The sequence below is a fragment of the Trematomus bernacchii genome, unplaced genomic scaffold (genome assembly GCF_902827165.1).
Source record: "Trematomus bernacchii unplaced genomic scaffold, fTreBer1.1, whole genome shotgun sequence".
In the NCBI taxonomy this organism is placed as follows: domain Eukaryota; kingdom Metazoa; phylum Chordata; class Actinopteri; order Perciformes; family Nototheniidae; genus Trematomus; species Trematomus bernacchii.
The window spans coordinates 105,132-130,989 of NW_022987752.1; the positions used below are offsets into that span (position 1 = coordinate 105,132).

Here is a 25,858-nt window from a genome sequence, read left to right on the forward strand (position 1 = left end):
ACAGAAAACCTGAATCTGATCTTTTCCAAACACTCGTCCGATGGTCCTTCACTTGTTGTAGAGCTGGCTGTTGATTCATTCTGATTTGAATCTTACACAGTAACATCTAACAAAGTCTTCTAGTGAGCTTATGTTTCATGGTGTGAACATCTAAACTGTACATGGAGTGAAATGTGATGTTTTTAGGCTCTCTCTGTTTTGAATAGACTTAATTGGCTCTGTCAGCAGGACAGTTATTAACCAAGACACTGATGAGGATTTTTCAAAGTTATTTATTATGTGAAATAAAAAAAAACAATTGGACTAGACTTTTGTAATATCAACAACTCTGCAGTCTGCATATAACAAATAAGCATGTACACATAGTTGAAGCAGTAATATAGAGCACCTGACCACCGGCTGGTCTTAACGATAAATCATGTTTGACACCTCGACATGATTCACTTCAAGCTGCCAGCAGCTCATTCTTCTAAACCTACAAGCTGCTGCTACTGAACACTGACAATAAAAACTTTAAGAGTTGAACGTGAATATATCCACTTCGCACACATCGTGCACAGCCTCGCTCTCCTCAGGGACATTTCAACGTCCTTCTTCTTTGTTTCCATCAGGTGAGCATCTGAAGAAAATCACAGAAACTTTGTGTAAAGTTACAGCTGGAACTGTGACTCTAAATGTGGAGTGGGCCTGTTATATCTCTCACAGGCTCCGCCCTCTACTAATATAACAAGGGTTACAATACGTAACCCGGCGTTTGATCTGATGCAGGAGGCTCTAACCTGACTGGACTTCACACCATGTCTTCCTGCTCCTCTGTGTCTTCTCTCTGTGCTGCAGTGTGTGAGTCGTTCTCATACTCAGGAATAGAGTCCAACTGATGAAGAGAGAAGATTAGACCCTCATTCATGAAACCTGCATATACTTTAAAGGACACCTATCATGCTATATTTAAATGATATATTGTAGGGCCATACCTATATAAGGTATATTTATACGTTTCTGTTTTCAAAATACCAAACAGATCATGCATTTTAGCCATGCCTCATTTCGCTCTATGTGCTGTTTGCTGTCTACGGGTCTGATTCTGCTGACCACGCCCCCCTGCAGGAGAGGTGAGCCGTGCTCTGATCAGCTGCTGGGCTGTCAGAAGAGTGGGAGAAAAAGAGATCTCCGTCCTCCGTGTTTTATTATATAGAGTCGTTATTCATTTGTTTTAAAGCTCAATAAATAACAAAGAAGACCTTTGACCGGCACTTTTCTAATTTTGTCCGGAAGATTTAAACTTTAATGGACATCTTGACCGGCGAAAGAAACTGAAACTGAAACTCTGCCGCACGGTCCCCTCGTTCCTTGGAAGAGGCGGAGAGGTGGGTGTTTGTCATCTGCTGGTGGACTAACCGGAGAGAATTACAGTGCTTGCCTCGACGGGGAGGGATGCATTGAATTAAAGCAGCGGGAGCAAACGCTTGCCTCGGGGAGGGAGAAAAAAAAGCCACAGCGGAGAATAAACAGAAGGGTAACCATGGTAACCATGCGCGGGAAGTCTTCTTCGCTGCTTTTATGGCAGACTACAGCGCCACTTACAGGCCTGGCATATGTACTACAGCGTCTCCAGCGCTTTCGAGCGGCAATGGCCGTGGCCCAACCCCACATTCCCCTGATAGGTAGAGAGTTGCCCAATAGCCGTAGTGCCACTGTTCTGACGTCAGGACAGTGTTCAAATCTGTATCAGTCTGTATCAGATCCTTTGCAGCCCCTTTTTTAGAGATTTGGGTATGGAGGAAAATAGGGAGAGTTGTGTTTTCTGACACTTGGTGAGTTCTCTGGAACACCGGGGACACATATTCATGTAGAAAAGACGTACAAAAGTGATAGGTCCCCTTTAAGATTTTATAAAACATTGTTCATATTTGAAAGTTGATGCCAATTATTTCTTGGCTAAATTAATTACTGGTTTCAACTCAGGAAGTTGTCTTTGATCACAAGTTCTCTTCTCATTGCATTTATGAGCCACAGTATAGCTTTGAGGAAGGGGTAATGTTGTCAATAGGTCCGCTCTCTCTCACCTCTATCTCTTCAGGTTCATGTGCTTCAGTGGTGGAGCGCAGAGCTTTCTTCTTCCTGGATTAAGGGCAACAACAAATACAGATTGTATTTCATAACAGTAAACTAAAAGATGTTAAAAGGATGTGTGAAGTGATGAATTTATATTGTTGTACCTCGTCCAGAGACTCAGGAGAAACACAGGAACCAGCATCAAGACCCCCAGAGTCGTCCTGATGATATTCACCATCATTGTTGAACTCCCTAGAAACATGAACACATATGTGATACTTCTAACCACTAGCTGCAAGACTTCTCTCCCGGTCAAACAAATGGTCCCACATTACCCCGATACTCAGATCACCTCACTGGCTCCCTGTAGTTTATAGGATTAAGTTCAAAATCCTCACTCTTACCTGTTCCAACACTCAGATGAAAGGTGGAGTAACTACGTCCTAACTTGTTCTGGGCTCCACAGGAATAACTCCCACTGTGTTCAGCTCTGAAGTCAGTGATGTTGAAGATCTGTCCTGAAGCTCTTGGAGAGTCTTCATCCTCCTTGTACCAGGTGTAGTTAGCTGCTGGGTTAGCATCACTGCTACAGGTCAGAGTCACTGAACTGCCCTCCTCTATCTCAGCAGAGGGACTCACTGACACAGAGGGGAGCTTTGGAGCATCTGGAGGAGAAGTGTTTAAAGTTATTCACATTAAAGGGTAGATATAATGGCAACTTGCAAATGTCGAGAGGCACAAAGCAGGACACGTTTTTCACAAACACAATGCAAACCATTTTAAAGTTTTGGAGCATCTGGAGGAGATAACATGAACACATTTCACATCTAATTCCACGGAGGAAGATATTTTAATGAACAATAGTTTAATAAAACACAGAGTGTTAACTTGATTCCATCCTTTATCAGAAATCTAAACACTTTGAGGGAAAGTGTTAATCTTTATGTCATGGAAGAAGTTTCCTTCATAACTCTCCTTTATTCTTCTTTCTAGTAGCATCCCTCGTAGCTAGATTGTATTTGACCTATTTTTAAAATCAGACAGAAAACCTGGAGCCCTGGTTCAGTGTCTTTGGACACTGCCATGTCTGCTGGCGACCTCTGGTGGGTAAATAGATACATGAGTGCAATGATGATATATGTTATACTGTATGTTAATGTTATTATGTTAGTGGAAGACTTTGAGTAAACTCACACACTGAAGGAGAGGGGAAGTCCTCATATCCCTTCAAAGCACAGGAATAACTGTCTGCTGACTCATATCTGAAGTCTGCATAAGAAGATGTGCCTTCCTTCACTTCCTGTCTGTTCTTAAACCAGATGTAGGAAGTTTGACCAGGTGAACATCTGCTGAGACACTGAAGGAGAGTAGACGATCCTGATCTGCTCACCTCCACCTGGAGATCTGAATAAAGCTAGAATTAACACAACTGTCATTATGTTCAAAAATAACTATAAATCAAAACATTCACACTATTTGCAAGAAGTTGAAATTAAGAAATGAATTGTTATAACTCAGTTATTGTCATAAACCCAGTGTAAATGTTACCTGTAACAGACAGAGTGGTTCCAGGATAACCCCAGTATGCAGATAGGTTTGTTATGATCCTTAAATGGTACTCAACTGAGTCGCTCTCTGTCAGGTTTCTGATTCTCAGAGTGCAGATGTTGTTTTCACAGAGATCCTCTACACGACCTGCATACTTTGAGTCTGTCGTCAGATCTAAAGTTTACCATCTTTCCATTTAGTGAACCAGAATGTTTTCTCTACTGTGTTAACACGACCAAATCTCAATGTAGATGGGTATGTGTAGCTGCATCTCATCTCCACTGTTGATCCTTTCACTGCACAGATCTCAGTAGAAGTGTAACTCACTTCCCAGCCATACAGACCCTGAACCACTGAAACACAGAGCACACCAGAAACTATAATCAAAGTTAATCTATAAATTGTTGAGAAATTTCCTGAACAGTACTTTCAACAAAGAATGTAAAAATAAACCTTTTACAGACTTTACTGGATCGAGCAGAAACACACATGTGAATTCCTTAGGCACTTTAAAACCAATGATACTCTTTGACTTTGTTGTTTCTTAATCAAACCAGGTAGAACAGAAGTCTACACAAACAGGGTATGTTCAGTTTGACACAAGATTGGAAAATGCCTTCATATAAATGAACAGTGAATGATTAGCGATCATATTAATTAGAATAGTGTGAGATTCTCTGAACAGTTTCCTCTCTGCTCGCTCTGTGGTCAGGTTGCTGCTGAGGTAAGAGTGAACAAAAACTCTAAATGCAGAACATTGAGGTGTGAGCAGCTGCTGTCTGATATACAGATAAGAAAAAGAAGAAGACTGCTTTTAACTCAGAGCGTGGGAATATAACACTGAGGTCAGAGAGGAGAGAAGGAACTAGAAGGGTTTGGTGCAGACGTATGATCCATAAGAGTTGAGTCGATATGTTATAACTTAGAATAAGAATATCTCTCTAAATCACTTAAACTTAATAAAAACAGAGCTGGAGATTCTTGAAGTCGTCTTAAGAAAAATACAAAGCAAAATGTTTTCACAGAGAGAGGATGGAACAGTTATTCATACACTATGTTCTCATTTTAACGCTTGTAAAGGTTATAAGCAAACTGATATTGTATGCAGATGATTGGAGCAAAGGACAGTGGCAACGCACGATAAGTTCTTCAGAATATCCATCAAACAAACGAGTAACGTCTTTGAGTTTCTACAATTCTACACACAAATACATTTAAAATGTTTCTGCTGGGTTTGCCTTTTACACGAATCCATCCCACTTATTCCCACATGAGACCTGATTTTACAAGTCCCACATTTCCCAGAATCCCCTCTGTTCATGTGATGAATGTATGTGTAGATGTACAGTACCTGACAAAGAGAGCAGGAAGACGACTAATCCACTCGCTGCTGCAGTTAAACTCATAGCTGCTCCTCTCATCTCTGAGAGACTATAAAACATGTCAGATTAAATAATGTTCACAGGAGGTATACAGAATCATTACATCAATAAACTGTTTCTACTCACAGTGAAGGAGGAACCATGTGTTCAAAGATGCCTTTCCTCTGTAGCCAATGAGCAGAAGACGGATATCAGGCTGTTAAGAGACTAGATTTACTTCCTCTTTCGATTATTAGTATGCAGGATGAGCCAAATGCCAGTTAACACCCACTACACAATTAAGTCATGTTTTTTAACAAAATATCAACTTTTCTTAACACTAGAACCGCCAGAGATTTTTTATACCTAAAACCGCCACCTGGGTCAAATTGACCCGCTATTAGAATGCATTGATTTTCAAGGTAAAATGTTCTTTTATTGAACAGTGAGATTTGATCGCACAGGGATGAAATGTATACCAATATAATCTGTGGACTCTCAGGGCTCGACATTATAAATGGCCCGCTGGCCCGGAAGCATTATTTAGACACGGCGGCCAGCATAACGTACTTTCAACTCGCCCCACAGCTGTTTGCTGCGGAGCGCAGCGCGAGCAGTCTCCCGTGAGCGGGAGCGCACTCCTTCACTACAGACTGTCTCTATCTCTCTCTCTATCTATAACTATCTATCAATATATCTATCCATCTATCTCTCTCTCTCTCTCTCTCTCTCTCTCTCTCTCTCTCTCTCTCTCTCTCTCTCTCTCTCTCTCTCTCTCTCTCTCTCTCTCTCTCTCTCTAAATCTATCTCTCAATCTATAAGGAACCGCAGTAGACAAAAGGCGTTGCTATAGCAACACGTCATGTTTATATGAAAAGGGGTGGGGTCAATATGACCCGCTGGGCGGAAATAGGCAAGGCAAGGCAAGGCAAGGCAAGTTTATTTATATAGCACCTTTCAACACAAGGTAATTCAAAGTGCTTTACAAAAATGGAAGACATTTTAAAAATGGCATTTAAAATCAGTCATTAAAAAGAAAAGATAATAAAATAAACATTAAAAGAAAAAATACATGGATAAAAGTTAAAAGTTACAGTGCAGTTTAAGATGTGAATAGTTCAATTAAAAGCAGCGGCAAAAAGAAAAGTCTTCAGCCTGGATTTAAAAGTAGTCAGAGTTGCAGCGGACCTGCAGGTTTCTGGGAGTTTGTTCCAGATATTTGGAGCATAATAACTGAACGCTGCTTCTCCATGTTTAGTTCTGACTCTGGGGACAGAAAGCTGACCAGTCCCTGAAGACCTGAGAGTTCTGGATGGTTCATAATTTAGCAGTAGGTCAGACATGTATTTTGGGCCTAAACCATTCAAAGCTTTATAAACCAGCAACACTATTTTGAAATCTATTCTTTGACACACAGGAAGCCAGTGTAAGGACTTCAGAACAGGAGTGATGTGATCCACTTTCTTAGTGTTAGTGAGGACTCGAGCAGCGGCGTTCTGAATTAGCTGCAGCTTTCTAATAGATGTTTTAGTGAGACCTGTGAAGACACCATTACAGTAGTCCAGTCTACTGAAGATAAAAGCATGGACAAGTTTTTCCAAATCCTGCTGTGACATTAGTCCTTTAATCCTAGATATGTTCTTTAGGTGATAGTAGGCTGATTTAGTAACTGTTTTAATGTGACTGTTGAAACTCAGGTCAGAGTCCATGACTACACCTAGATTTCTGGCTTTATCTGTTGTTTTGAACATTGCAGACTGAAGCTCAGCGCTAACTTTTATACGTTCTGCCTTGGCTCCAAAAACCATTACCTCAGTTTTATCTTTGTTTAATTGGAGAAAGTTCTGACACATCCAGTCATTGATTTGTTCAATGCACTTACTCAGTGTTTGAATTGGAGCATAATCTCCTGGTGAAATTGTTACGTACATTTGTGTGTCATCCGCATAGCTATGGTAACTTATTTTGTTGTTTTTCATTATCTGAGCCAGTGGTAGCATGTAGATGTTAAAGAGAAGAGGCCCCAATATGGAGCCTTGAGGTACCCCACATGTCATATTTGTCAACTCAGATGTGTATTTACCTATAGAAACAAAGTTTTTTCTGTCCTTTAAGTAGGACCAATTTAGAACTGTTGCCGAAAGTCCCACCCAGTTTTCCAGTCGGTCTAGTAATATGTTGTGGTCAACAGTGTCAAACGCAGCACTGAGATCTAATAATACTAACACTGAAGTTCTGCCACTGTCTGTGTTTAAGTGGATGTCATTGAAGACCTTTACAAGAGCAGTCTCAGTGCTGTGGTTTGGACGAAATCCTGACTGGAACACATCCAAACAGTTATTTAAATGCAAGAAGTTACTCAACTGTTGAAATACAACTTTTTCAATGATTTTACCTAGAAATGGCAGGTTTGATATTGGCCTGTAATTGTTCATTACTGAGGCATCTAGATTATTCTTTTTTAAGAGCGGTTTAATGACTGCAGTTTTCAGGGCCTCTGGAAAAATACCTGAGTGAAGAGATGTGTTTACTATATGAAGTAGATCTGAGGCCATGCAAGGAAAAACATCTTTGAAAAATCCTGTTGGAATAATATCAAGGCAGCAGGAGGAGGATTTCAGAAGTTGAATAATGTCCTCTAAGTTTTTACCATTAATCTGATGGAATTGTGTCATGGTGTTTGAATTGATATTAGGTGGACATAGGGACAAAACATTTGCTGTACCTGATGCAGAGGCACTGACTGCTTGTCTAATTTTCTGAATTTTGTCAGTGAAGAAGGAGGCAAAATCATTGCACGCCCTGGTGGATAGAAATTCAGAGGCTACTGACACTGGGGGGTTAGTTAGTCTGTCGACGGTAGCAAACAAGGCACGTGCGTTGTTTTTGTTTTTGGTAATGATGTCAGAGAAGAAAGACTGTCGTGCGTTTTTCAATTCCAAATTATAAAGGCCAAGTCTCTCTTTATAGATTTCAAAATGAACCTGGAGATTTGTTTTTCGCCACCTACATTCAGCTTTTCGACACTCTCTTTTTTCTGTTCTCACGGTCATGGCCTTTCTCCATGGAGATATTTTCTTGCCAATCACTTCCTTTACCTTAGTTGGAGCAATGGCATCTATAACATTTTTAATTTTTGAATTAAAATTATCTACTAGCTCATTTACTGAGATGTTAGCAGGGGCAAGTGTGGATGAAAAATTATGAGTAAACATTTCCCTAGTATTTTCTGTTAAATAGCGCTTTGTGGTTACCTCTTTCTGAACATTTTTGTGAACAGAAATAGAGCTCTCAAAGAAAACACAGGAATGATCAGAGAGTGCAACATCAGTCACCACAACCTTTGAGATATTCAGACCCTTTGAGATAATTAAGTCCAGAGTGTGCCCCTTATTGTGCGTGGGCTCCGCCACATGCTGAGTCAGTCCATAGTTATCAAGAACACAAAACAGTTCTTTAGCCCCTCTGTCCTGGGGGTTGTCAACATGGATGTTAAAATCACCAACAATGACTAGACGGTCAAAGTCAATACACACTATAGACAGCAGTTCAGTAAAATCATCAAAAAAGCTTGCACAGTATTTGGGTGGTCTATAGATATTAGGAACAGAGCTCGAGAGGAGCATTTCAGCTGAAGGGCCACATATTCAAAAGAAGCAAAGTCCCCATAAGATGTCTTCCTGCATTGAATGGAATCATTGAACAAAATAGCAACTCCACCCCCTTTCTTATGCATTCTTTCCTGACTCATAAAACTAAAGTTGGGAGGGGTTGATTCGATAAGAACAGCTGCACTGTTATTTTGTTCAATTCAAGTTTCCGTTAAAAACATAAAATCGAGATTGTGCTCAGTGATAAAATCATTGATTAAAAATGTTTTTCCTGCCAAAGACCTGACATTTAATAAAGCTAGTTTAAGTTTGTTAAATACACTATCAGTAAAAAATGTTGTGACAAGCTGTGGCTGACATGGAATCACTGCTAAATTTGATAACCTCACACAAACGTTTGAGCACTTCCTGTTTCTAAGCTGATTTACCGCTCTTAATCTATTACCTATCAACACAGATATCGGCAAAGCTACTGGCAGGCAGGGCCCCGGCATGTGCTGGAAAGAGTTGAGAGTGCCAAACGCCCTTGAGCCTGGACCCAGCACATATCAGTAAAAGTTTGTTGCGTTTTGTACACACACATCCTTATCAGGCTTCGGAGACTGCAGATGCTTTCTTGAAGGGAGGGGAGGTGGTTGACGTAGGCACGGTGATGAAGACGGGGGAGATGGTGCGCGTCTCTGCTTCTGTGATTTTGGTGGGCGTTGTGGAAGGGCGGGGGTAAAGGAGATGCTGCCAGGGGGGGGGAGGTGGTTGACGTAGGCTTGTCTTCGGGGATTTTGGTGGGCGTCGTTGAGGGGCGGGGGTAAAAGACATGCTGCCAACCCTGCATATCGCCTTCATGCGGTCATCGAACTCCAGGGGGGAGGGCGAGGGTGAAAGGGTGAGCGGAGAGTAGAGAGAGCTGGGGGATGAATGAAGAGTATCCTCAAAGGCGTTGACAGGGGGGGTGACGGGCAGTGGAGACTCCTCCATTTGTGTCATAGGTCTCCCATAATCAGAACATTCCTCAGGCGGGTGCAGTGATACTTCTTCAGGGTTTTCTGCGCAATGTGTTGTGTCTTTCTCCTGTTTTGATTCCTCTTGCCGCTTGTCCTTGGCAGAGGGAACAGATTGCTGACGCAGGCAGTTGAATATGTTGGAGATAAACAATTTCACTCCTGACTTGTTCAGGCAAACTCCATCTGCCTTAAAAAGATGTCTGCGATCCCAGAAAAAGTTAAAATTGTCAATAAAATGGACAGAATGGTCAGTGCAGGCAGCTGAAAGCCACATGTTCAATGCAAACAGTCTGCTGAATCTCTCCACTCCTCTTCTGACTGGCGGTAGAGGGCCACTGATGAACACCTCCGCATTTAGAGAGCTGACAGTTTCCAACAGACATTTAAAGTCTTCTTTCAGCGCTTCTGACTGTTGTTTCACAACATCATTTGTTCCAATATGTAGTACCACATTCTTCACAGTCGGATGTTCAGCCCCAATATGCAGGATCTTCTCAGCCAAGTCGGAGACCATATCCTTTGGAAAACAGAGTACTTTGGTGTTGTTCTTACTACACAGACCTTTTACATCTCTTACAGCAGAGTCACCCACAATCAGAGTTTCAGGCCCAGTCGTTAGCTTTCCCTCTAGCCTTTTACTTTTGGAGTAGCTATTGGTCCTTACCCTGCTGTGTGAAGAGGACAGGTTACCCAGGTCATCAGAAAGAGATCTCCGGTTCTCGGTCAGCGGAGCGTATCTGTTCTGGATTGGCACACTTGGTGGTTTAGGAGGATTGTTTGTAGTTCTCCCTTTAGCAGCTGTCCACGGCTGTTTCCTAGTATGAATAGGGGTTGAAGAGGCACTCTTCCTGGGTGATAACAATGCAGGCCAGCCGGTCGCATCACAGATTTCAGAGCGCTGGGCTCTGCCTGTTATTCGTCCTCCCAAATCCCATGGAAATGATTTACTCTTAGGCTTTGCACCCAGAGAGTTCCAGGGAGGACTACCACTTGTAGATTTATTACCCAGTACACAGCCCTCCTGTTCCTTGGAAACCTTGTAGCTGCTAACTAGCTGTGAGTTAGCATACCCTTTTCCATTATTTTGCAACACTGGTAAAGTGGTGTTATTCCCACAACATAGTCCATTCACTTCCACGTTAACTTCCAACCGTTGCATTTTCATTTCCAACACAGCCATCTTCTGTTGAAGTTTGTGGAAGTCATCTGTAGAGAACGGAGGCATTTTGCTACCAACTAGCTTAAGCTAAATAGCATGCAGTAGCCTACCAGGCTTTAGCTGTTGCTAGGCCGCGCTACTGTAAGACTGAGGTCGTCGTAAAAATGTTGAAATATGGCTGAAACCCTATTTACGATGAATAACTATCCCAGTGATAAGTTAATGTCCAGGAGCCGCTGCTCGAAGTTTTCAGAGAATAAGAATAGGAAAATCAGCATAAAAAGTAAGCAGAGGCAAGAGCAAGCAGAAAAGCGTCTGCACTGTAAGAAAGTCCAGCAGCAAGGAAATAGGTATAAATGGCAATTTTTTGGGCGATTTCTTCAATCTGACTTCATATTGACAATTTTTAACAACATAGGGTGCTACATAACAGACTTTCAGGAAAAGTCATGGACTGGAAGACTTTAATATTTTATTGACCCGATTGGCGATTCAAGTGAAAAGAAAACTGTGGGGGGGGGGGGGGGTGGTCAATAACGTAACCAGATGAGTGATTACAGCGCCCGGTATCATTTTACACACATTTGTATCACACAGATGCAGGACTTGCACACGCCTGTTATCTAACCGACAGGTCCGCACGCACTCTCCAGCCGAAACTCTCGTTTTGTTAATTTAAGCATTTTCTTATTAATTTATGCAGACACACCCCCCCCCCCATATGCAATACCAGCCGCTCAATGCGCAGTGCAGATTCGGTAATGAATAAAAAAGAAGCATTCATTCACAAAGTAAATCAGGAGACCTTTAAAGTTTTATGTACACATCAAAGTATCAGTAGGCGTGTATGAAACACATGAATTCAAAAACAATTATGTACAGAAGCATTTGCATGCGATAGTCCACCTTCTCTTCCCTTCCCTTTCTAACACACGGCAAGTGCAGCAACAGTCCTCGTCTCTGTAATTAGCTCAGTCCGTAGTCCAAAAGTAACTAAAAAATATAAACAATCTCATCTATTCAGGTGAAATCGCCAGCCGCCTCTGAAGGGAAGCCAGAGTTAGCTGGCTTCCCTTGGCATGGCCCTGACCAATCACAGGTTGGCAGGGGCATCACGTGGGCCTCATCTGATTGGTCAATCCCTCAATTTTTTTCACCAAGGGAAGCCTGATCCGACTGGCCTCCTCTCGCAACAGTGAATGCAATCTACTGTTTCACCATAACATCTAGAGGGGCGCTGATTGTTTCACTCTTTGTAAAATACTCAATGAGAGTGGGGGAGAGACGGGCCGGCAGCAACACACAGCAAAGGAGAATTATCGAAACAAAACAAAGTGTTTTTATTTATTTATTTAAATTATAACTACAATCCGAAAAAACAGGGGAAGCCTGGCTTCCCTTGGCCTCCGGGAGAAAACGCCACTGTATATACTACTGACTGCTTCAATCAATCAATGTTTATTTATATAGCCCAATATCACAAATGTTACATTTGTCTCAGTGGACTTCACAGTTTGTACAGAATATCAGTATGACAATACGACACCCTCTGTCCTTAGACCCTCACATCGTACAAGGAAACACTTCCGGAGAAAACCCACAGTTTAAAGGGAAAAATGCTTATATTACATTACATGGCACGCTGCTGCTGCTTCCTGCTTACAGGCAGAAACTTAAACGGGACAGACCGGTAACAGTACAGCGATGGAGTGAGGAGTCAGATTCAGCTCTGCAGGATTGCTTTGCATCTACGGATTGGAGTGTGTTTGAGGACAATAAAATCAACACACACACGGATACGGTCATCTGCTACATTGGGAAATGCATCGATGACGAAGGTTTCTGTACGAACATTCCCAAATCAAAAGCCCTGGATAAACAGCGAGGTGCGTACCAAGCTGAAAGCAAGATTTGGAGGAGTTCAGAAATTCTAGGTATGAACTCCGGAGAGCTATCAGCAGTGCAAAGAGACAATACAAAGACAAGGTGTGTGTGTGTGTGTGTGTGTGCGTGCGTGCGTGCGTGCGTGCGTGCGTGCGTGCGTGCGTGCGTGCGTGCGTGCGTGCGTGCGTGCGTGCGTGCGTGCGTGCGTGCGTGCGTGCGTGTGTGTGTGCAGTAACTTCTCAATTTTACTTAATTTATTAAAAAGTAGTGACACTAAAATGTAACACTCTTTTAACTGTAACTTTCACTGTTACTTAGTAAAAGTCCTACATTTCCAAACATACTTAAAGGGGACCTTTCATGCAAAATGCACTACGTCTTTTATACATGAATATGTGTCCCCGGTGTGTCAGGGAACTCACCAAGTGTCAGAAAACACAACCCTCTCTCTTTTCCTCCATACCCAAATCTCTAAAAACGGGGCTGCAACGGATCTGATACAGACTGATACAGATTTGAAATATCTCTGACGTCAGAAACAGGGAGCTCCGCCTATATGGGCCAACTCTCCACATATCAGGGGAATGTGGGGTTGGGCCACGGCCGGCCATTGCCCCTCGAAAGCGCTGGAGACGCTGTAGTACATATGCCAGGCCTGTAAGTGGCGCTGTAGTCTGGCACAAAAGCAGCGAAGAAGACTTCCCGCGCATGGTTGCCATGGTTACCCTTCTGTTTATTCTCCGCTGTGGCTCTTTTTCTCCCTCCCCGATGCAAGCGTTTGCTCCTCCTGCTTTAATTCAATGCAATCCCTCCCCGTCGAGGCAAGCACTGTAATTCTCTCCGGTTAGTCCACCAGCAGATGACAAACACCCACCTCTCCGCCTCTTCCAAGGAACGAGGGGACCGTGCGGCAGAGTTTCAGTTTCAGTTAGATTTTTTTTCACCGGTCAACATGTCCGTTAAAGTTTAAATCTTCCGGACAAAATTAGAAAAGTGCCGGTCAAAGGTCTTCTTTGCTATTTATTGAGCTTTAACACAAATGAATAACGACTCTATATAATAAAACACGGAGGACGGAGATCTCTTTTCCTCCCCCTCTTCTGAGAGCCCAGCAGCTGATCTCAAAGCAGGCCCCCCTCTCCTGCAGGGGGGCGTGGTCAGCTGCAGCTCACAGAATCAGCCCCCTGCAAAAACAGGGCTGGAATAGAGCAAATAGAGAGAAATGAGGCATGGCTAAAATGCATGATCTGTTTGGTATTTTGAAAAAAAAACTTCACAGACATGTTTTATATAGGTGTGGCCCTACAATATATTTTTCAAATATAGCATGATAGGTCCACTTTATGTGTGTGTGTGTGTGTGTGTGTGTGTGTGTGTGTGTGTGTGTGTGTGTGTGTGTGTGTGTGTGTGTGTGTGTGTGTGTGTGTGTGTGTGTGTGTGTGTGTGTGTGTGTGTTTGTGTGTGTGTGTGTGGCCTAGCATTACCATACTTGTGGGGACCTAAATCTGTTTACACAGTCACGTGTGGGGACTCGCCTCCCTTATGGGGACAAAATGGAGGTCCTCATGAGGGGAATCATTAATTTTACGGTGAAGACTTGGTTAGGTTTAGGGTTAGGGTTGCGGAGCGTCCACACAGCAGCGTTAAAAAAAATCTTGGAGGTGGGCGTATCTGAAGCTTGGGGATTTTTTGCGAGCAAGGCACCAACAACCAATCACATGAATCTCCCGCCCCCGACATACGAAGCAAAAAAGCCCGAAGTAAACTGGATATAAACTCCCCAAACAGGCGAAAACCTACCACTGTCTCTGCCACCTCCCTCCATGCCTGGCTCCTCCGGTTTGTATCCCGGTAGGTAAATAGGGACTGGTCATAAAGCACCGGGTGATTCCCTACCGCTCATTTCTCCTCCATGTTTTGGAATATGAGGAAATGACCTGCGGTGTGTCTCTCCCAGCATACACGCAGTTTGATTGGCTAGCGCTTGAACTGTCAGATTTGCATACACGGGATTTGATTGGCTGACGCTTCCACCTCAGCTTCAAAAGTTGAACATTGCTCAACTTTGAATCCTGAATATCCTGAAAATCTCCGCTCTGCTTCCCACAATGCAGTTCGGCGAAAAGTGAGGCAAAGTGACGTCGCCCCATTCAAAGTGAATGGGCAGAAGCGTTCCAAGATTTTTTAACGCTGCTGTGTAGACGGGCCGTAACGGAGCGTCCACACAGCAGCGTTACATCTTTTTACACTCATCACACACTTCACTCACAACATTACATAAATAAAAGTTATTTAAAGTATGTTATGGCTATACTGTGTCTTGACTTGTTCATGTGGTTTGTCAGTTGCAACATACCAGAAGCTTCATGTATGTCGATATATAATGTGCGGTCTTCTGTAATTGTTCAGGTGAAAACCTGTTGTAATTATGAGTGGTTTATCACTAAAAACAGGACTGAAGGAAGAATCATACTGATATTCTGAACAAACTGTGCTGTTGAATTTGTTGTAAAGTGTCTTTATTGTAAAGTATTTTTATTGTATGTACAGCACTTTGGCTCGACCAAAAATCGTTTTAAAAATGTGCTATATAAATAAAACTTGATTTGATTTGATTTGATTTGATTTGATTTGATTTGATTCCTCTCTAATATCCCAATGTAGTGATGGGAATTATGGCTCTTTGAAGGGAGCCGGATGTTATGGCTCCGTTCCTTTCAAAGAGCCGTTCAACATAGCCGTTTTTTAAAGGGGGTGGGGTTACTAGGTTTATCTGCAAAATAATCACCAGGATAATGATTGACTGTATTACCAGACCTAATGTCAATAATCTGCATTGTAAACATGACACAAGGTGGCGCCATATCCATGTCATCATGTCAGTGAATGTACTACTTTGAATTTACCCTCTGTACGTGTTAAGTAAATAAAGTTGCCTTGCCTTGAATGAAATTCACGCAACTCTTAATATTAGAACACTTTTTATTGGCAATATAAAAAAACAAGTATAATAAACCTTTGTACAAAACAGATTTTAGTGCAAATCGAACAACAACACCAAAAATATTTAGGAATAAAAAGGAAAACTACTTCTGAATAATATTTAAAGTATTATAAAAACAGAGTAAAAAAAAATAGAGAAGAATCTGTGAGCTGCTTTGTCAAAAACAGGAGATGAGCTGCTCCTGGCCTATGGCCTGCTTGCTGCTTGAGAAGCACTGGCGCCTTTACAAATGGTGCGCTTTATCACTGCCTGGGTTTTGGTTGAAGTCCAAATGCTGCTGCGTTTTCGCGTTTGGCTCATTTTCCATCCGAAAAACCCGTCGTCTACCTGTCCTGTTCCACTTGTTATGACTTCTCTCTCTCTCGTATTCCGTTAAGACCCACCCCATCTCACTCCTCGTGCTGAAACCTACCAAACAGAGTAGGGGCGGGTCTTCACAGAATACGTTTGGGGAACAAAATCAAGCTTTTTAAAAGGCGAGTGGATTTTGGCAGACAGTGAGTGCGGACCAACGATTGAACGATAAAAAGAACGGCTCTCACCAAGTACGACTCGGTTCCCCTCGTTCGTACCAAAGAGCCGCTCAAAAGAATCGGCTCGTTCGCGACCGACACATCACTATCCTAATGTGCTTTTCAAAAACTACATTTATTTTGGAAGTAGTTGTTGATATTTCAGTCTAGACAAGAAGAAGAACATTGTAAAGAAATATTATTTGAATAAAGTTGATAAATGTTCTTACAAAACAATGGAAGTTGTTTTTTCATCAGTAAATTATAACTCTTTAGTAATATCTACATGTTCCAACCAGCCAGCAGTTAGGGATCAGATCCCTTGTTGCAACATCTCTACATTTTGGAATTTCTTTGCGGCAAAAATCATGTTACAAAAGAAATATTTACAATTCAGTACATTAAGCTGTGAAATACTTAACAAAATCTTTACATTTGAGCCATTCAGATTAATAAAAACTAGGCTGAAAAGTCATCGCCTCATTCTTGGAGAGGTCCACCCTGAGACATGTATTTAATAAATCCACATTACCCTGTGGACATAGAAATGTGATTGTTAAAAAACTGAAGTATCATCATTCAAAAGCAACGCCTGCTGTGTTTATCTGGATTTGTTGACCGTGCTGTAAAATGCAGCTGGATCCTCTCCAGGGTCCTGCCCTCTGGTCCTGAGAGATAAATGATGAGATTTTTAGTGGTAATAATAATGCAAAGGGAATTAAATGATATGTGAGGATCTGCTCACCTCGGGGCAGCACTGCTGAACTTGACGGCTGCGTACTCCGGGACTTCCTGTTGCTCCGTGTGTCTGAGGGGCCGAGTTGCTCTCATGTTGGAGTAAAGAGGGTCTGCCCGGTTGTTGGAGAAGTGAACGCTGGCATACTGAAGGTCATCCTGCTGCTCCGGCTGATCAGGTACACACAGCAGGGAAGAAAACATTTTAAACTACGCATTTTCACATTCATAGATATTTCATTTACAGAGGAATGGACCCAGGACAGAAAAGGCCAAAGCAACAGCAGCTGTGGTAATGATGGAAAAATATCTCTGCTTCATCAACATGCTGCTTTATGACAGAAAAGATTAAAGGACAAAAGATAGGAAAACCTCTGGATGTACTTGGAATGTACTCACGTCTAAGAGGAGAGTCAAAGAGATTGTGATAGAAATGAACTTTTTATAGAAGGATGTAAAAAGAGCAGCAAGAGGTCTTTCTCTGTCAGATCAATGTTCAATAAGCACCTAAAGACCACCATCATTATACATTGAGTGTAACATGTTTTCTTTTGTACTAGATTAATTACGTAAGCATCTCCTCTCACCTCTTCCCTGGTGTCCGCTCTCTCTTCAGGCTCAGACGAGTCTCTAGAAGCCCTCTTTCTTCTGGTCAGGAGAGTTTATGAAGAAACAGAAGATCAAATGTTTGACACCAGACAAACAGACTTTCAATGATTTAACAAACAACGATTAAGACGATCAGATCTGCTCACCTGATCCACAGGAAGACAGAGAGAGAAATGACAGCCAGGAGAACAACAGGGATTGTTACAGCAGCAGCAGCTGGTAGCTTCCATGATCCTGAGAAACAGAGATCAACAGAGAACAGGTAACACAGCGGTGTTTCTCTAATCAAGTCAAAGTCAACTTTATTGTCAATCTCAAAATATGTTTGAACACACAGAACGATCGAAATACTGTTTCCCACGGTCCCAAGGTATAAAATAAAGGATATACAATATATATAAAATATGTATATACATACCTATACCCCTAACTTATTTACATGACTATTTATAGATACACATTAAAATACAAGAACACTCAATAATAAAAAAACAAAAACAAATAACCGTTTATTTCAAGTAAGCAGGATATATATAAAAAGAAGATGTGCAAATGAGAGTGCAACATATGGGATTTTTAACAAAGAGATGTAACAAACTAATAATAATTACTCTTATTCTTAAAATCAATGTGGTGTAGGTCTTTGACGTGCCTTTAAAATCGGAGGCGGTCTCCAGGTGCTCCTCCAGCTCAGTGTGCAGGGAGGAAACTAAATCCACCAACCCCTTGAAAGTGCCAGGGTTGACTGAAGAGTCTCGTCATGCCCACGCAAAGCCAACTCAGAAGCTCCACAAAACTTCATTATTTTGGATAATATGTGCCTGTTTTTATCCCCCTCCTCATTGTGTTTCCTCACCTCCTGTGGCCGGCGTCCAGCTGCGTAGCAGTTGCTTAGTTGGGGGATAAAATAATCGCCGCTCTGGTATTAGTTTTGAGGACGCTGATTGGCTACTACAGTTTATGACAGATATGTTCATATCTTGAATCAGCAATTGGCTAACCTGCTACAGAGACTCCGTGGGGCTCCATCGCCGCAGCACAGAACTTCAGTCATAGTGTAGGAAAAGCATATGTATTGCGCAAATTATTTTAAAATCATCTTTTACACATATTTCTGGGTGCATTCCATATTTTAAACATACAAATATTGACAATTTATATAATTAATCAGTATTATTATTATTAATAATGTATATGTGTGTGGTTTAGGGAGGGCGGCGCCCTATCAGCCGCCACTGTTCATGATAACGTTTGATCGGGGTCCAGTTTCTGCATTTTCGATAAAAATGAATGAACAAATGTAATTGTGGTTAAAAACGTAGTTGAAATTAGAGAGAAATAAGTGAAAAAAATAAGTAGAAGTGCCATCTAATGTCCCAATAAATGGTAAATACTTTACAAAAATATAAAGGCTTTACTTTTATTTTTGAATCTAAAGAAAACATTATGAACCCTATCCCTGATCCAAGAATAACATTGAACAATCTGACTACCATGCAGATGATGTGACTGAAACAAACTGGTAGTAGATGAATGCATACAACTTACCTGCCACAACAATCTGATGTAAGGTGGAGTTACTACGTCCTAACTTGTTCTGGGCTCCACAGGAATAACTCCCACTGTGTTCAGCTCTGAAGTCAGTGATGTTGAAGATCTGTCCTGAAGCTCTTGGAGAGTCTTCATCCGTCTTGTACCAGGTGTAGCTAGCTGCTGGGTTAGCATCACTGCTACAGGTCAGAGTCACTGAACTGCCCTCCTCTCTCTCAGCAGAGGGACTCACTGACACAGAGGGGAGCTTTGGAGCATCTGGAGGAGAAGTGTTTAAAGTTATTCACATTAAAGGGTAGATATAATGGCAACTTGCAAATGTCCAGAGGCACAAAGCAGGACACGTTTTTCACAAAAACAATGCAAAACATGTTAAAGCTCGGAGCATCTGGAGGAGATAACATGAACACATTTCACATTTAATTCCACGGTGGAAGATGTTTTAATGAATAATAGTTTAATAAAACACAGAGTGGGTGGTTCACTTGATTCCATCCTTTATCAGAAATCTAAACACTTTGAGGGAACGTGTTAATCTTTATGTCATGGAAGAAGTTTCCTTCATAATTCTCCTTTATTCTTCTTTCTAGTAGCATCCCTCGTAGCTAGATTTTATTTTTCCTATTTTAAAATCAAACAGAAAACCTAGAGCCCTGGTTCAGTGTCTTTGGACACTGCCATGTCTGCTGGTGACCTCTGGTGGGTAAATAGATACATGAGTGCAATGATGATATATGTTATACTGTATGTTAATGTTATTATGTTAGTGGAAGACTTTGAGTAAACTCACACACTGAAGGAGAGGGGAAGTCCTCATATCCCTTCAAAGCACAGGAATAACTGTCTGCTGAATCATATCTGAAGTCTGCATAAGAAGATGTATTTTCCTTCACTTCCTGTCCGTTCTTAAACCAGATGTAGGAAGTTTGACCAGGTGAACATCTGCTGAGACACTGAAGAGTAGACGATCCTGATCTGTTCACCTCCACCTGGAGATCTGAATAAAGCTAGAATTAACAAAACTGTCATTATGTTCATACATAAATATAAATCAAAACATTCACACTATTTGCAAGAAGTTGAAATTAAGAAATGAATTGTTATAACTCAGTTATTGTCATAAACCCAGTGTAAATGTTACCTGTAACAGACAGAGTGGTTCCAGGATTACCCCAGTATGCATCTTGGTTTGTTATGATCCTGAACCTGTACTGATCTGAGTCGCTCTCTGTCAGGTTTCTGATTCTCAGAGTGCAGATGTTGTTTCCACAGAGATCCTCTACACGACCTGCATACTTTGAGTCTGTGGTCAGATCTACAAATTCACCATCTTTCTTTTTAGTGAACCAGAATGTTTTCTCTAATGTGTTAACACGACCTCTCAATGTAGATGGGTATGTGAAGCTGCAGTTTATCTCCACTGTTGATCCTTTCACTGCACAGATCTCAGTAGAAGTGTAACTCACTCCCCAGCCACGTTGACCCTGAACCACTGAAACACAGAGCACACCAGAAACTATAATCAAAGTTAATCTATAAACAAAGAATGTAAAAATAAACCTTTTACAGACTTTACTGGATCGAGCAGAAACACACATGTGAATTCCTTCTTAGGCACTTTAAAACCAATGATACTCTTTGACTTTGTTGTTTCTTAATCAAACCAGGCAGAACAGAAGTCTACGCAAAAAGGGTATGTTCAGTTTGACACAAGATTGGAAAATGCCTTCATATAAATGAACAGTGAAGGATTAGCGATCATATTACAGGGATGCAAACTTGTCACCTTTCGGCGACATTCGCCGTTTTGAATCCAAAATAGGTCGTTTGTGTGATTCATGTAGATCTGCAATAAAAATATTTTTGGGGTATGGGGGGGGTCTGGGACCCGGAGTAATCTGCGGCCGCGAGCTGTTATGTGCCATCATGACACGCATGGTGTTCTTTTTTTATATATTATAATGCAGCGCGAGCTGTGTGCTGGAGTCTTCCTGCCTGTCGGCTCTGCTCATGGATGTATAATAAGGCTCTGCTGCTCCGGGATGAGGGTCTAGCTTCAGCAGCTACATTACCTACGGTGCGTTCGTTAATATTAACTGTGCGGTCCGGAGTCACTGTGGCACAGACTGGACCGCTGGTGAACAGCTGTTAGAACGGGCCGTTCAGGTGTTCAGAGCAGAGCTCCCTGTCGGAGCGGCAGAGCGTGATGTGCACTGAAAAGTTTTTCTGTCGCAATATTATCGTTGAGCTAGCTAACTAGCATACATTGTCACTGCTAACGTTAGCTTTAGCCTTCGTTTTCAAATAGTTGTTTTCATAGGCTATAAACAGGTGGTATAAGTATAGATCTTGTACTAGAGTAAAAGTAGAAGTACTCAGATCTTGTACTTGAGTAAATGTAGAAGTACTCAGGTCTTGTACTTGAGTAAATGTAGAAGTACTCAGGTCTTGTACTTGAGTAAAAGTAGAAGTACTCAGGTCTTGTACTTGAGTAAAAGTAGAAGTACTCAGATCTTGTACTTGAGTAAAAGTAGAAGTACTCAGATCTTGTACTTGAGTAAAAGTAGAAGTACTCAGGTCTTGTACTTGATTAAAAGTAGAAGTACTCAGATCTTGTACTTGAGTAAAAGTAGAAGTACTCAGATCTTGTACTTGAGTAAATGTAGAAGTACTCAGGTCTTGTACTTGAGTAAAAGTAGAAGTACTCAGATCTTGTACTAGAGTAAAAGTAGAAGTACTCAGGTATTGTACTTGAGTAAAAGTAGAAGTACTCAGATCTTGTACTTGAGTAAATGTAGAAGCACTCAGGTCTTGTACTTGAGTAAAAGTAGAAGTACTCAGATCTTGTACTTGAGTAAAAGTAGAAGTACTCAGATCTTGTACTAGAGTAAAAGTAGAAGTACTCAGGTATTGTACTAGAGTAAAAGTAGAAGTCCTCAGATCTTGTACTTGAGTAAAAGTAGAAGTACCAGAGTGTAGGAATACTCTGTTTCAGTAAAAGTCCTGCATTCAAAATGTTCCTCAAGTGAAAGTAGAAAAGTATTCTCATCAAAATATAGTGAAAGTAGAGACAGTAAAAGTAGTCATTGTGCAGATTGGTCCATTTCAGAATAATATATATGATATGTTTTATAATGATTGATCATGAAAGTGTTCTCAAAGCTGGTAAAGGTGCAGCTAGTTTGAATGACTTTGTATACTGCAGGGCAGCTTGTGGATTTACTCCAGGTGGAACTAAAGTCTGATTTAACACTTGATTATATTTCACATCATTCATCCAGATCTGTAAAGTAACTAAAGGTATTAAATACATGTAGTGGAGTAGAAGTACACCATGTACCTCTGAACTGTAGAGGAGAAGAAGAACAAAGTAGCAAAACATTGAAATACTTAAATAAGGTATAAGTATCTCAAAATTGTACCCAAGTATAGTACTTGAGTTTATGAACTTAGTTACTTTACACCACTGGCTATACAGATAGAAAGACTAAGCCTTGCACAGAGGCATGAAAATACATTTTCAAAATGCTCAACAGTGCTGCCAAAATTATAAACTGACTGTTACACAATTAAAATAAATGCTTTTATACATTTCTATTAGATGTGACTCTTTGGTGTTTCTGTTATTATTAACTGCTTTAGTTGTTGTGACTGCTAACATCCTGTTATTCCTCATTTTAAAGCCGATATTCCGTGGGGTCGGGGGGGCTCGAATCCTTGTTACCTTTTTCATACCTGATGAGTTTGCATCCCTGATATTAATTAGAATAGTGTGAGATTCTCTGTAGTTTCCTCTCTGCTCGCTCTGTGGTCAGGATGCTGCTGAGGTAAGTGTGACAAAAAACTCTAAATGCAGAGCACTGAGGTGTGAGCAGCTCCTGTCTGATATACAGATGAGAAAAAGAAGAAGACTGCTTTTAACTCAGAGTGTGGAAATATAACTCTGAGGTCAGAGAGGAGAGAAGGAACTAGAAGGGTTTGGTGCAGAGGTATGGCGACATAAGAGTTGAGTCAATATGTTATGATTTAGAATAAGAATATCTCTCTAAATCACTTAAACTTAATAAAAACAGAGCTGGAGATTCTTGAAGTCGTCTTAAGAAAAAAACAAAGCAAAATGTTTTCACAGAGAGAGGATGGAACAGTTCTGCATACACTATGTTCTCATTTTAACGCTTGTTAAGGTGATAAGCAAACTGATATTTGATCCAGATGATTGGAGCAAAGGACAGTGGCAACGCACGATAAGATCTGCAGAATATCCATCAAAAAAACTAGTAACGTCTTTGAGTTTCTACAATTCTACACACAAATACATTTAAAATGTTCCTGCTGGGTTTGCCTTTTACACAAATCCATCCCACTTATTCCCACATGAGACCTGATTTTACAAGTCCCACATTTCCCAGAATCCCCTCTGTTCATGTGATGAATGTAAGTGTAGATGTACAGTACCTGACACAGAGAGCAGGAAGACGACTAATCCACTCGCTGCTGCAGTTAGACTCATAGCTGCTCCTCTCCTCTCTGAGAGACTATAAAACATGTCAGATTAAATAATGTTCACAGGAGGTATACAGAATCATTACATCAAGAAACTGTTTCTACTCACAGTGAAGGAGGAACCATGTGTTCAAAGATGCCTTTCCTCTGTAGCAATGAGCAGAAGACGGATATCAGGATGTTAAGAGACTAGATTTCCTTCCTCTTTAGATTATTAGTATGCATGATGAGCCAAATGCCAGTTAACACCCACTACACAATTAAGTCATGTTTTTAATTTAGTAATCTCAAAGAACCCACAAAACAAACAGAAAAAACAGAACTTAAAAACATGCATAACGACTCAAAGGACAAGACAGAGCTAGGCAGGCAGGAAAAACACAATGGTACCCGGTTAACAGAATCAAAAATCAAAAAGGAGGGAAAACACAGAGACAGGAAGCAGACACAGACATAAGACAGGGGGTGAACACTTCTGAAAATAAAACAGGAAAACAGACAGACCGTCACGAAGGGGGAAATAAGTGTTTTAGTTTGGGTGAACTGATCCTTCAAAGCAGACGGTGGAGGGAGCTCTCTGAGTGATGAAGCCTGAATGTGTCTCACTTAAAGTGGACCTATCATGCTATATTTGAATAATATAGTGTAGGACCATACCTATATAAGGCATATTTATACTTTTTTTTTTTCAAAATACCAAACAGATCATGCATTTTAGCCATGCCTCATTTTGCTCAATTTGACAATTTCTAGCTCTGTTTTTGCAAGGGCTGATTCTGTGAGAACAGCACCATCTACAGGCCTGGCATATGTACTACAGCGTCTCCAGCGCTTTCGAACGGCAATGTCCGTGGCTGTCTCCTCCTGATTGGTGGAGTTGGCCCAATAGCCGTAGCGCCACCGTCCTGACGTCAGGACAGTGTTCAAATCTGGATCAGTTTTTATCAGATCCGTTGCAGCCCCTTTTTTAGAGATTTGGGTATGGAGGAAAATAGAGAGGGTTGTGTTTTCTGACACTTGGTGAGTTCTCTGGAACACCGGGGACACATATTCATTTAGAAAAGACGTACAAAAGTGCATTTTGCATGATAGGTCCCCTTTAAGATCCCCCACTAGAGGACAGTGAAACATCAGATACTGAACCAGGACCCTGAGACACATTCTAACATCCATCAGTGACTGTTTTGGCACATTTAAATGCATCTTTTGTTTTTAAAGATTAAATGAGTTAAACTTATTGCCATTTTAGTCTTTTAACATCTGAGGTAATTTACTGTATATTAGACTTACACTTCACACTTTGACTGATTGGAAAGCAACTCTTTAAAACGGGTTTCACTTGAATTTACATAGAACTTGAAATAGATGAGGGCAGAGAGAAAGAAAAACTGTATGGTGTATGAATAGAGGAGTGAAGGAAAAGGACACATTAAGGAATGAAAGGTCAAGGGATGAAAGGATGAATGGATATGGGGTGGAAGGATTGAGGGATAAAGAGTCAGGGTGATGGAAGAGAAAGGGAGGGTGGTTTGTAAAATATGAATATCAGCATTTTTCCAAAGGCAAATCATTGAAATAGATTCTCAGTTGAAAACTCTGTCTGTGGATCTTCATATCAGAAACATCTCAGATCCTTATGAACACTGTGGCTCCTTTCCTTCCTATAGTGACACATCACCACATAGGGACAATATGGGAGATATACAAAGGCAACACTTATTACATTTTGTTTTTGTATTGCTAGCTAATAATGAAACATTATATACCGCAAAGTGAAACAGAAAACCTGAATCTGATCTTTTCCAAACACTCGTCCGATGGTCCTTCACTTGTTGTAGAGCTGGCTGTTGATTTATTCTGATTTGAATCTTACACAGTAACATCTAACAAGGTCTTCTAGTGAGCTTATGTTTCATGGTGTGAACATCTAAACTGTACATGGAGTGAAATGTGATGTTTTTAGGCTCTCTCTGTTTTGAATAGACTTAATTGGCTCTGTCAGCAGGACAGTTATTAACCAAGACACTGATGAGGATTTTTCAAAGTTATTTATTATGTGAAATAAAAAAAAACAATTTGACTAGACTTTTGTAATATCAACAACTCTGCAGTCTGCATATAACAAATAAGCATGTACACATAGTTGAAGCAGTAATATAGAGCACCTGACCACCGGCTGGTCTTAACGATAAATCATGTTTGACACCTCGACATGATTCACTTCAAGCTGCCAGCAGCTCATTCTCTAAGGCCCCGCTCACACGGGACCGTTTGCGTTTATGCACAGTATGCGTATTCAAAAAAGTCTTCCGTTCACATGCATTT

General features: G+C 41.1%; 1 protein-coding gene and 1 long non-coding RNA gene across 3 annotated transcripts; both read right to left on the bottom strand.

Annotated features, from left to right (window-relative positions):
• Nucleotides 1-308: 308 nt before the first annotated feature.
• LOC117496543 (sialic acid-binding Ig-like lectin 10) lies at nt 309-23,692 on the bottom strand. Of its 2 annotated transcripts, XM_034148245.1 has the most exons (9): nt 23,643-23,692; nt 23,486-23,565; nt 20,172-20,522; nt 3,250-3,459; nt 2,460-2,720; nt 2,220-2,307; nt 2,067-2,121; nt 780-874; nt 309-619 (listed from the first exon to the last, which is right to left on the bottom strand). In XM_034148245.1, exons 1-8 carry the CDS (start codon nt 23,657-23,659, stop codon nt 791-793), a joined length of 1,146 nt encoding a protein of 381 aa, XP_034004136.1. In that variant the 5' UTR covers nt 23,660-23,692; the 3' UTR covers nt 309-619; nt 780-790. The 2 variants fall into 2 exon arrangements, with proteins under 2 accessions (XP_034004136.1, XP_034004137.1); XM_034148246.1 differs by lacking the exon at nt 780-874.
• On the bottom strand, nt 16,140-17,914 carry LOC117496545. The gene is made up of 4 exons (XR_004557297.1): nt 17,626-17,914; nt 17,458-17,518; nt 16,881-17,041; nt 16,140-16,803 (listed from the first exon to the last, which is right to left on the bottom strand). It is a non-coding gene; the product is annotated as an uncharacterized LOC117496545 (long non-coding RNA).
• Nucleotides 23,693-25,858: the final 2,166 nt, after the last annotated feature.

What these genes read in the sequence shown, in the direction of transcription:
- LOC117496543 (XM_034148245.1), bottom strand. An exon ending in CTCCTGAGTCTCTGGACGAG is followed by an intron (nt 2,122 to 2,219) that starts GTACAACAATAT and finishes CCCTTAATCCAG; the next exon opens with GAAGAAGAAAGCTCTGCGCT. An exon ending in ATGAACCTGAAGAGATAGAG is followed by an intron (nt 875 to 2,066) that starts GTGAGAGAGAGC and finishes TCTCTTCATCAG; the next exon opens with TTGGACTCTATTCCTGAGTA.